The sequence below is a fragment of the Sciurus vulgaris genome (genome assembly GCF_902686455.1).
Source record: "Sciurus vulgaris genome assembly, chromosome: 6".
Taxonomy (NCBI): Eukaryota; Metazoa; Chordata; class Mammalia; order Rodentia; family Sciuridae; genus Sciurus; species Sciurus vulgaris.
In genome coordinates, this window is record NC_136466.1 from 160,456,649 (window position 1) to 160,469,016 (window position 12,368).

General features: G+C 44.8%; 1 protein-coding gene across 1 annotated transcript in view; it reads right to left on the reverse strand.

Annotated features, from left to right (window-relative positions):
* TRIO (trio Rho guanine nucleotide exchange factor) overlaps window positions 1-12,368 on the reverse strand; it is a 331,715-nt gene that overhangs the window by 40,556 nt on the left and 278,791 nt on the right. The window contains 1 exon segment of the mRNA XM_079145182.1: window positions 1,188-1,480. Within this exon segment, the coding sequence (XP_079001308.1) occupies window positions 1,188-1,480 (293 nt within the window).

Below are 12,368 nucleotides of genomic sequence, written 5' to 3' on the forward strand. Positions count from 1 at the left end.
ATGTGTCATTTGAAGGGATTGCCAGCACCATCTATTAGGCTCCAAACTTACCCCAACTCCAAGAAGCCAAATAAATAAATAAATGGAAATCTGAACCACGACACTCAGTTGATTCAGTTTGGCTCAGTTGATTTCATGTTTGATACTTTGTTAGAGCCGAATTCACTGAATAATAAGGGCATAAGAATATAATCCAAGATGCTTTTTACAAATATGAATCACATTTCCTCTATCTTGCTTAGAAAAACATTCCATTTTAGCTCTAGTATGATGACACAGATTTATAAAACAAGAGATATAAGTATATAATGACTCACCTATTCTAGTAAAAACCAGTGGCAAAACATGCCCAGGAAAAAATCAGCAGTAATGGCAGGAAACACGTCTGCCAATCAACGAAATACACAACTGTGATTCTATTTTTCTCTGCCTTTTCTTTTTTTGAGCCTCTGTGAAATTTGGGGGCAGTCAAGTTAACAATTTGTGGGCCCCTCACTATGTCATGTCTTCACTGAAGACTCTCTTAGGGATTGTGAAGGAATTGTTTTTTTTCCCCATAATTTAAAGGTCCCTGGACAAAACACAAAACAAAACAGTGACAGCTGACCTATGCCCTCTTACCTTTGCTGACATGGGAATAACCCAGTGTTTACTCCTCAGTCAGCAAAGGAAATTCATGGGATATTTTTAACTGAGCACAAGACGGAAGGTACAAAGAATAACTGGAGGATGGTAAAACTCCACAAGCCCATACAGATTTAAAATTAGAGTTCTCCTTAAAAAAGCTGCAAGAGGGTTCAGTGCTTGACCTCAGGGACTGTTCACAGCCTCTGCAGATGTTTTGGGGTGCCTGCCGGGAGATGGAGTGAGGGGAGGGGCTGAGGTCCCAAGCACCCCTCTCCCTAAAGCATGGACCCTGGGAGCTGACCGGCCTCGAGGGTTTCTTTCTCAGAAGCCATGTGTGCTCTGACTGCTCACAGGGGAATGGCTGTTCAGTCACCTTTTGAGTGTCTCCTTGAGTCTAATGGTCCACTAAACACAGGCACTCGTGGGGCTCTGAGATGCTGGTGACTTCTGGGTAAACCGAAGAGTTCACTCACAAGATAAGCAGATACAATTTAAAAGAGGCTGTGAGAAAGCCTCCAGCCTTTGGGCTCCCACAGCTTGTGGCCACTGCACATACCCACCTCCTCAGCAGTCTCGTCCTGAGGGGTGGCCGCGCTGTCGTCCGAGTCCTTCTGCGAGCCAGCATCTGTGCTCTTGCGGACCTCCCTGCTCTTCTTGTGCTTGTGGGCAAGCTTCTTCACGTGCCCATCGGCCTTGCCACTGCTCAGCCGCCGCACCGGGCTGGTAAGCCACTTGCGCAAGGTGTTGCCTGGCCTCTTGGGGCCTGGAGAGCTCTGGGCCCCGATCATGTGGGGCTGAAGGGAAGCTACGGAGGCAGGTGGACTGGCATCGTTACTGGACACAGAGAGGGAGTCTGATGGGATGAAAGAAAAGAAGTTGTTTTACTGAATGTGGCACAAAGTCCCTTGGGGCAGAAGTCTGTGCCAATTGCTAATGTGCTTTTATCCCACAGCCGCACAGAACTCAGGTGGGCTATTGGAGCTCTGGCTGCTGGCTTACTGCCAGGGTGGAACGAAGATTAGAGGGCTGATCACTCTCTCTCATGTTTATAACTTGAGTTTTGCTAGAGATGATTTTCTGCAGGTCGCATTTCCCCTCTAAAATAGCCAAATCACTAATCCCAAGACAAGCATCATTAGTGCACAAATTAAAATTGTCATTAATTGCAGGGCCTGGTGGCACATGCCTGTAATCCCATGAACTTGGGAGGTTAAGGCAAGAGGATTTCAAGTTTGAGACCAAGCCATGGCAACTTAGTGAGACTGTTTCAAAACAAAAAATTAAAAGGCTGAGGATGAGGCTCAGCAGTAGAGTGCTCTTGGGTTCAAAAGATAAAAAAAACAAAAAAAAAAAAAAAAAAAAAATCTATTGTGCAAAATATCACGCCATTGGAGGACAGACTTTAAAAAGGATTTTCATCTATTTTCTTGATAACAAAATCCAAGAAAAAAATATATAAAGAAAAATTTAAAAATTTAGCTATGAAATTGACTTACTAACTGTAAACTCATCCTGTCAAAGAAATGCAATACTGGACTTATTGCCAGTGAATAAAAGTACACACACACACACACACACACAAGGCTCTGGTCAGACTCTGTGATAATCGGCACCCATCTGAAAAGGCCTGTGTCCAGGATGAAGTTGGTGACTGGTAAAGGGAACAGCTGGTCTGTTTCCTGAAGAGCCAGCCCACGGCCCCTGGCTCAGAGCCAGACCACACAGGCAGGGTGTCTTCACCACCTGCCTCCACAAAGTTATCTCACACATTTGGGAAAATACTGGCAATGATTAACAAATGGCAACACATCTTAAAGTTGCATGGCGAGAGGAGAAACCACCCTCAGCTAATCAAAATTCAATAGGAATTATATCCAAGTTAAGCTTCTCCTTGGAACTCAAAAATTAAATGGTCAACTCTGGGTTGATGAGCTTTCAAAATGTGGGTAATCAATCTGGGTAACTGTAGACACTCAAGTCCATGGACTTAGGTGAGGCATTACTTTTCAACTTGAAAACCGGGCACAGTGAACACCTTGCGGTCTCTCCCTGAGCAGAGCGATGCAGAATAAAATGCTCCACTTCAGGAAATGGAATGGTAAGCATGGCCATCACTCACTGTGTTTGTTGTTTTCCTAAATCTTCTGAAGTCTTCAAAGTGTATTAAAGCTAATCTTTGAAAATATTCTTTTATACATACACCTATATTAGCTGTATTTACCTCCAAGGCACCAGAGACCATTACTTGCTGCAGTTAAAAGCAGGAGAACTAATCCCAGCCAACCCTGTGATTACATGCAGAGTCAACAGCACTTCCCACTAAGAGCCCCAGATGCTGGCCTAGACAGCCAATGCCCATCTAATTGCTGTCCCGTTTTACCCTGACCCAAGACAGGCTGGTGCAGGCTATGATCGTCCATAAACAGGTGATGTATTCGAAGCAGAATCGCTCATTCTTAAAAATCTAGATTTTTGTTCAAGGCAGACTTTTGTTTCAAAACTAATCAATATCTGTTAAGGAGCGAAAACCTTCTCCCCTGCATATGTACATGTGCGTGCACACGTATTTTCACAAATATTCAACATTTATCTGAAAGTGACAGTTATTAAAACGTTTCCACATTAGGCTGTTTTCCTTTGATAGGGTCTAGAAAGGCAGGAGGGCACAACACCAAGAAGCCAACCCCTTCCCTGGCACCTGCTTAGGTCTTTATTTAGAACGAAGGGCAAAGGAGGCGGATACAGCACCCAGCTCAGGACCCTAGGTACAGTAACAACAGGAAGGACAGAGAAAAGATGGTGTCTGGAAAACCCACGTGCCAGATGATGCTTTATTCACTGTGCTGACCCTGGGAGATGAGGGATTTCAGAACTGTTTACTGTGACTCAGAGCCAAGCCATGGGCTTGTACGAGACAGACGTGAATTACATCTAGTTTCTTTATCTAGGGACCCTGCTGCAAAGTGTTTTCTGGATCACATGATTATTATGTGCTCTAGGCCAGTTGCAAACCCCATCAAAACCAGGAGGAGGAATCACAGAAGGCCCGTGAGGGAGGGGCACTGAAGCTGGTCTCTGATGGAGCCAGGTTGGAGGCACTAGTGGTGAGGTCAGACAGTAAGTTCCACGAGGGCAGCCTCCTTGTCTGCCCTGCCACCTGGCAGACACCAGGGACTCACACAATGCCTGACACACCATGCACTAAGTACTGAGAGGCAACATCAGGAGTCACCAGCCTGCAGAGTGAGCTGGCCCGTGGCTCATCTCTTTAAGACAGTGACTTTTTGACAGGCACCCCACTAAGTTCAAATGACGGCACAAGACAAACTATGAAGGTGACACAGGTGGAGGCTGGAAGACAACTTGATGGGCTGATATAGGTGAGGCGTCATGGAGGAATCCCACTGCGCCTGAGATAAACTGGGGGAGGGACAGAAAAAGACCAAGGCCCACTTTAATAAAACGAAGTCAAAGGCGGGTCTTCTCATTCATAAGCAGAGTCCTTGCACATCAGAAGTAATGAAGAATCCACCTAACCCAGAAAATCAACTTCACAGATTTTTTTGAGCCTAAAAGTGAGAATTTGGGCAGACTTGGCCCTTGGGAGAAATACAGCACATATGAACCCTAAGTAAAAAAGAGGATGCCTACCAGAGATTCTAACCAAATCTCTTTGTCTACCAGGGGTTTGCAGGGTTATAAAGAAGTGAGAGAGGTCTTGGAAGAAAGCATGTGATTGGGCAGGAAATGCAGACCTCTTTACTCCCCAGCAGGTCCTGGGGGCCTCTGCACCATGACGGAATCAACTGCAGTCAATTAATAATGCTGTGTGGGACCCAGCTGGGTTTATAAGGATCAACTCTCAGGGCATTTTAGCTTGCCTGGGAAAGTGGCTGGTGGTTGTTAAAATGGTTCAAAACCAGAAAGAAAATTAGATACATCATTTCCAGTGTCTCTGTGGGCTCAGCTGCACAGGCTTGAATTCTTTGCTTTTTTGGGAAGCAAGCTCAAAAGTGATTGTCCCCACTATGGACTAAAGAGTTCATCCTTTAATCGGAAGGACACAGTGCTGCCCAAGGTGGGAGCTTATTCAGATGGATGCACAGTGGTGAGCGTCACTATATGAGGGGGAATCAACAGCCCTCTCCTGACCAGTCGCCAAAATGACGTCATTTCACCTCCCTGGAATGTACAGGACTTAGGGAAATGCTGGCTATGCTAGCAGGCCTTACAATGGAAGAAATTTTGTTACTTTTTAAATTTTACTTTGAAAACCAGTCCACTACAGAAGTCTGAAAAGTGTAGAGGGGAAAGTTTCTTCATCTAAAATTAGCAGTTATTCTTTTTAGTGTACCCGATATATCAGTCATCATTTTGGTAATCAGTAATGAAAAAAAAAAAAAAAACAAAACAAAGCCTCCAAATAATAGTAGATAGATAAATGACGTCTTCTCTCTACTGTTGTAACAATAATGTTTCAATTCTTGGTGCTTTTTGATTATGACAAACCAATAAATTGTTTTATCTTTTTCATTATAGAAATTCCTTTTGCCTAAATCAGCGGACTGTTATAGTCTATGTATCTGCCTTTCACTGGCATAAATCTTAAGTTAAAGGTCTAACAATTATTTAAACTTAATAAAATCATTAACAGAATGACAAAAGTGTCTATTATTTTTTAGTTACTTGAAGAACAGACTTTGCCCACTAGACCGACTTCACTGTTGCAAATTTGAGTAGATCATATGCCCTAATGGTATCCCTAGAGGACATAAAAGTCTCCAATGTTACTTGGGCACAAAATAAGCATAAATCTCAAAAAAACAGTTTTAAGTTCTTTGTTTTCCTTGAGAAGATCTTAAATTGCTGGTCGCACACAGTTGTCTTTCCAAGGAGAGGTTCAAATGGCAGTCATGGGACATGGCTAAGGGGACGGAAGCCCGAGTGTCCACTGCCCGGCACTGACACTGGGGAGTGTGCTCCCCTCCTCCCATCTGCTCGAGATCTAATTGAGGCTAGCCAAGTTCGAGAGTGATCCTCAGGAGGAGAGTCCTATGGTCAGAACCCTGTATTACCAGTTCATTACGGTTTCTGTCTCGTTGGGTCACTGTCAAGATGGGAAGTGGACCAAGAACAGATTCTAGGCTTGTATGGGTGGGTGCCACGTCTGGTCCACTTACAGCTACATGCTCAGCTGCTGGCAGACAGACTTGCGTACCCTTGATGCTTAGTAAGTTCACACTGAATAAATGACAAAAGGGGTGGGGCAAATGAACCTGTGACAGGCTATTTGTGTTTCTCTTTACCCAGTCCAAGAATACCAACTTGACAAAGTAACTCGACCACTCTGAAGAATGATGTTCCAAGTTAGTGGTATATCCTGATCACTTTTGTGATCTGATTTTAGTCTAGTTCATGAGTTTGAGTCATTTACTTCTCAGAGGATGATTCAGAGCAGACCGTAGCTGCCCCAGGTGGCCCCACGCTCACTCTCGCATGCTGTGTGATGCTCTCTGATGAGGCAAAGCCCAGGTGGGGCGTGCGTTAATGTCACTCACCAGGGGGAGGCATCACGCAGGGTCAGAGGAGGGCTCCGGTCTGAGGAGACCTGAGAGTCCACCAGGGCAGACCCATCTGTTTCCTGTTTTCCACTCAGTTGCTTGTCTTTGGCCTTCCCCCCAAGGTCAAACTTTCCAGCAGAAAGTCAACTCTTAGTACTGCTTTCCATCCCAGCTCTAACTTTCTTATCTGCAAAGAGGACCCGCAAGCCCACGCCACACACGTTTCGGAGTGTGCTTTCCTCCTTTCAGCTTGGGGGGACCCACTGACTCAGGGTCGAGAGGGAGAATAAATAGGGATGTCACAAAGGACCTTGTGCTCGGCAGGGGGCCTGTGTCTGAGGCAGCCTCTCAAACTTGAGCCTGGCAGACATTGTGGACTCCGGGTTTCCCACCTCATGAGGCTGCAATGGACTGGAGGAACAATGGGAAAGGACCATTTACAAATAAGGGATGGCTGAGGCGCCGGGACTTGCTGCTGGTGGTGCTGCCGGTGGTGCGGAACCTGGGAACACTGCTTTTATAGAAACCAGAGTTCCCAGACCATGGGAGTCAGGTTCGCAATCACAGGCCTGGCATGGTGTCCAGGACATACCGAAAGGTGGATGAATGAAACAACTTAGATAAATTACTTCATTTTATTTAAAAAATAACATGTCCCAAATTAAGAGGACAAAGTAGAATTCAGCATGAAGAGATACTGTCTGCCTAAAAGATGCTCAGATGTGCACTGAGAAAACCAAGAGTGATCTGTCTCAAGTCCCAAGAGAGCAATCAGTGAAAATTTCTCTCTTCTGATTTTCAGGGGGGAAAATCCTCACATGGAAAATCCTTCAGCTTCTTTGCTGAAGTCAGAGTTCACACAAAGTCCATGCTAGATTTCTTCTTAAAATAAATAAAGAAAAAAAAGCTAAAGAAAAAGGGGGAAGCAAGAGTGCTGACCCCAGCCCCACATGGGAAAGGATTTTACCCTGTGAACACACACAGCGCCAGAACTGTTGGGAGAAGAGAAATCTCCTTCTACTCCCAGCCTGTAAATCTGGACATCTGTGATTAATAAAAGCACATTTTTTTTTAAATTTAAGAAAAAAAAGGAAAAAAAACCATATCCTGCTAGTTGCAGCCTAAGGAGGATCATGTTTCATTTAACCCTCTCATTTTCAAAAAGGCAGAAAGTCCTAAAGACGCCTGGAAGTGTTTTAGAGTAACCTGGTGGCTAAGCACACTCGTAAATGGAGTTAAAGACTCCAGCCCGAATTTGAAAATGTCTCACCCAAATCTGCACTTCCTTGGCGTCACTGTCTTAATAGCACACATGTTCCAGGAGGGTAGAGGGTAGCTTTGCTTGACTGTGCATCCGGGGTTGAAGCTGACTGGCGTAGGCAGGGACTCGTCAAGTACTTGCTCAGTGGGCACTTCACAGATGAGCAGCAGGCAAGCCCTGGGGCTGGGGTTCCAAGTCCCACCCAGGACCTGCTGGGTACAGGTATCTTGAAAGTCAGTGGCCTTCTTTTGCTTTAGTTTCTTGATGTGCACAATGATGGTGATTCCCTGGCTTAATCAGGAGGCTGGGAAGCAGGGGAGGCATGAAAGAGTCTTTGGTAAAATTACAGCCTAACAAGGATATGAATACTCATTTTTTTTTTTTTGCATAAAAAAGGTGTAATCAGCTGGGAAGAATAGAACAAGGAGTGGTGGTGTGATGATCCGTCAGGAAGACCAGTATCCACCAGCCCAGGGTGGGAGGCAAGAGCAGTGGGGACTCCGAGCCCTGTATCTTTGGATGGCTGGGGTCACAGGCTCGACTAGGGTTCTGTGCATCTGCTGTGACAGGCATCCTTCACTCACAGGATGTCAGCCAAGAGCACTCACACGGGACCGGTGCCGACAGCCGCCTGGTGTCTGATGAGGCAGTGCCAGCACACGATGTGTGCCTTTTGACACTGGGAGACTTTCCAGTAAGCATCTGTCTCACATTTCAAGTTCTCCATAACGTTCCCCCAAATGATGTTAGTGAGTCTTAAAGTTATTCCCATCTTTGTGTCCATTGTGTTCAGAAATATGTGCCAAATGAACAATGCAATGATGTCTTGATTAAAACTCCAGCCAAGATAAGCATGACTCAGAGGCGAATTCCCAAAGCAAAGGGCTAAGTTTCCAATTCTAGATGCAAGACGAAAAGAAATGTTTAGCAGTTACTGCTCTATGTGCTCAAGAAAGATAATTTGTGGATACTTTGGGTCAGCTGCTTCTTTAGGCTTTAGCCTGAAAATAATTCTATCAAGGTATCTGAAAACAGGCTGGGTAGAGCTTCATCTGTCCAGTACCTGTACAGTAGTAGTTTCTCAAACCGCTATCTTATCAAGAATTCAATTAAGCAAATGCAGTTTTCATTCAGGAAGCTCTTCTACCATACCAGGGAGGTAGTAATGTATACAGGGAAACCAGGTTGTAAATTACTCAGGAAGCAAAGAACAAATAAGTTGGTAGCTTGTGACTGATAACTGTAATAGAACAAGATATCTGAACAAAGGGTATCATCTCTCTACTCTTCAAATTGGATTTTAATTCCACTTTTGGAACCAAGAAACCTTTTTTTCCCCCAATAAAAAAAGGACTGGTGCTCTAGAAATTCTCTTGCAGATCACGTTAAAAAGTGGGATGATCTCTAAGTCAGTCCTCCAGATGCCTCTTCCAGGGAGGATGTCTTGTCTTCTTATGATGTAATGATTATAACTGCCTCAGAGACCGTGATATTAGTTTATGATCAGTGACGAAGAAGAAACTGACCTGGTCAGTAATGCAGTTGTCCTTCTGGTGGTTCAGAAAATAGAAGCAAGTATTTTTATGACATTTCTCCGAATTTAAAATCTATGCTCTATTTGTGAATACATTTCTGAAGACTTCTTGTCTTCTACTTTCTCACACATTCCCTTGCCCTTACATCTCACTCCTCTTCTGTGAAAGCTACTGACTCTTAATTTGTCCCCCAGCAGTAAGGGTCCAGGAGGCCAGAAACTGTAGACTTGGACAGACCCTGAGTGCCCAACGAGTCCTCTGCCTGTTCACACACTCCCAGGTTCCCAGGCTTTAGTCTGGGCTGCAAGTGTCGTGCTGTTGTTATGTCAGCACAGGAAATGATCTTTCAAAAACCAAAAGCTGTGCAGAGGCGCTGAGCACAAGTCTGGGGAATAGTAATTACTGAGAGCGTGGCAAGAAAATATACAAAAGTTTATAAAAGCAAATTTTACGTATTGCAGTTTAGTTGGGAGAGGGGCTTTAATGCAAAAACAGTGAATTCTGAATCTGCTTTCAAATGTAAAGTGAAAACAAAACAGAGAAAAAGGGCAAATTCCCTAAGTTGTTTTTTTTTTTTTTTTAATAATCCTTAGATTCAACCAGAGGCCTAGCACAGCATCTCCAGGCTCAAGCTATAATGAAGAACACATGGTCTCTGTTGCCTGAGAAAATGCACGTAAATGACCAACACGCTTCGCTGTTCCCTGTGCAGCCCCCTCCCACACATTCACACGGGAGGGGTTACCAGCAGCCACGCTGGGGGGTGGCCCTGAATGTCAGAACACAGCGCAGTCAACAGCATCAACTAAAACCAACTCAGTGAAAAACAACTGCTCTGTCCATTTCCTGATTAAGACTAAAAGCGAGAACGTACGCCTAAGGGTACAGGCACACTGTCATACAGCGTGTGCTCTGGTCTTATCTGAACCAAGTCACATCAACGTCCAACATCAAGAGTGCTGGACATCAAAGTCTCCTCCTGTGCACATGGCCCAACAGCATGCAATGGAAATCTGCTCTGAGGACTCTTACCGATGTTCAAATGTTATTTATTCTCAGTGTCCTTTCTGAAAACACCGAGAACATCATATAAGCCCTGGAATACTTAGCTATGCCGACAAAGGCAACATTGCTCGCATTATTACTCCTCTCAAACTCATCGTGGAAGGGGATGTTAACCATCAGCATTTCTAGCCAGGAGACTATTTCACTTTAAAGGTCTTTATGTTCATCACTAAAATTCGCAATAAAGAAACATTAAGAAATTAAGTAAGAATTAAGCAGATGGCATAATCCTCTGCTTGGCAAGGCAGATGAACAGGATCTCACGTATTGCCAAAGTCAAAATCTAAAAACACCTCAGAGAAGGAATGATGCAGAAGGATCATTACAGACAGAGGGTGAGGGAAAGGATGGCTTGGCCTGATCGGTGCAAGGACCTCAGTCAGAGTCTAGTGAACACAGGGATCAGGAACCCCAGGTGCAGGAGGACCTGCAGTGGGTGGACAGCTTATGACCAGCTGTTGGCTTCCAGGGAAGGATGAGCTTGAGAGGGCCGCCACAGCAACAAGAGGCCAAAGCTAACATCAAGGTCCACGGGGAGCATCCGTGCCTCCCCAGATGCTCTGGGCTCCTGTGTCCACTGGCCCCTGGCAGGGATGGAAGGCCGAGCTGACGTCTTCCTCATGGGGCTGCTAAGGCATCTGTCCTGCTGCCACTCTCAGAGCTCCTTCCAAAGGTGGGACAGGGCGAGCCATGGGCCCATGGTTTGCCTGGTGGACATCCAAACACTGTTCAGATCACAGCTATAAAAAATACCAAGTTGCAAAAAAGTTGTCTTCTTTTTCAATCCTGTTTTTATGTCAGGCCTTACTCTTTAATGTAATCCTTTTCTACTCTGGACAAATATATATATGGTGGAGGATGAATAGCAGGCCTTGTCTGCAACCAAGAATCTGAGCTATCACAAAAGGAAACAAAATCCCTAAGGAACTATCTTGCCAGCAACCAATGGAAGGGGATTTGAATTCATTCCTAACTTTGATGCAAGGACAAAAAGCAGACAAGCCAAGATAGCCTTGTTGGATCAGAGAAAGACGCTTCCCTCACCATTTTTTTTCCCTATAAAAATGAGAGCAGAAAGAGACAAATCCTGCAATCTAAAGCCATTTCTAACAACTTTCTGCCACCTCACTCGATTTGGCCCACACGCCTCATGTGAATCTGCATGGTCACTGCACTGGGGCGGGGACCGGAGGATGAGAGGTGTTTTTGAAACAGTGGGTGAGCCCCATTGCCACTTGGAGAACACGGGGCTCGGCTTGTGGCGCTGCACCTCAGGCTGGCCTCACTGAAAGCAGAGGCGGGGAGGCCAGTGCTACCGCCCGCCCGTGAGGGCGCCATGATGGGCTGCTCTACAGGGGGCGGCAAGAGCCACTACTGGGGAGGCCCTGCAGGCGAGGTCGCCCCACGCGGGGATGGAATCCACTGTCCACCCAGGCGCTGTCACACAGGCAGTGAGTGACATCCTCCAGTGTGACACCCTGCAGCACCAGTCTATGCTCTGAAACCAGGAAAGCTTCTGAACGCTTCTCTATTTATTTTGCTTTTTCCGATGTTGAGGTCTTCTGTGTTCCCAAAAATGTCAAATGGCTGTTGTCTTTAGAACCTTACTTAAGATTAATATCACTTATGTAACGAAAGATTATTTTTAAAAAATTCCGTGTGTTTAACAAATTACTTGGTATTTAGAATACTGCTGACTTAGGATAATGAGGTGCTGTTACAAAATAATGGGTCTTTGATTCCCAACCTTTCTGTTTGGGAAGTTATCCCCATAGCAATGCAGGATTTACCATGACTCTGAATAGACAACTGTCACTTACAGGAACAAAAAGTTAATTTTGTGGGAAACAGGCAATCACGTGGCACTCACAAACATTCTGTTCATCTGTGTTTCAGAGTCTTAACAACACTGTCAAGAATGCGCATGTTTCACTCACGGGCACAGTGGTTCCTGATGTTCAACACGAAGGCTTAGTACTGACAGATCTAATCTAATTTGAAGGTTTACACTGGCAACTGTATTCTTCACAATGCACATTTATACTTTCAGGTCTTTCCTGATGAAAAATGAAATTACTCAGGCTGCCTTATTAAAGAGGAAACCGACAATGTTTTGTGGGAGTTATTTATAGAGTGAAGTGAGGGACAAGCAAAGACCTTCTGGTAACAAATGGTTTAAAAGAATATTGTGCAGTTAGTGGTTTAAACTATATGACTGATTTATTTCAGGTGGTAATGGATTTCATTCATAAACAAATTTATTATCACTCTTTACGAATTGTGTAAGGACACACACAACCAAAACATGCTATGAGCCAT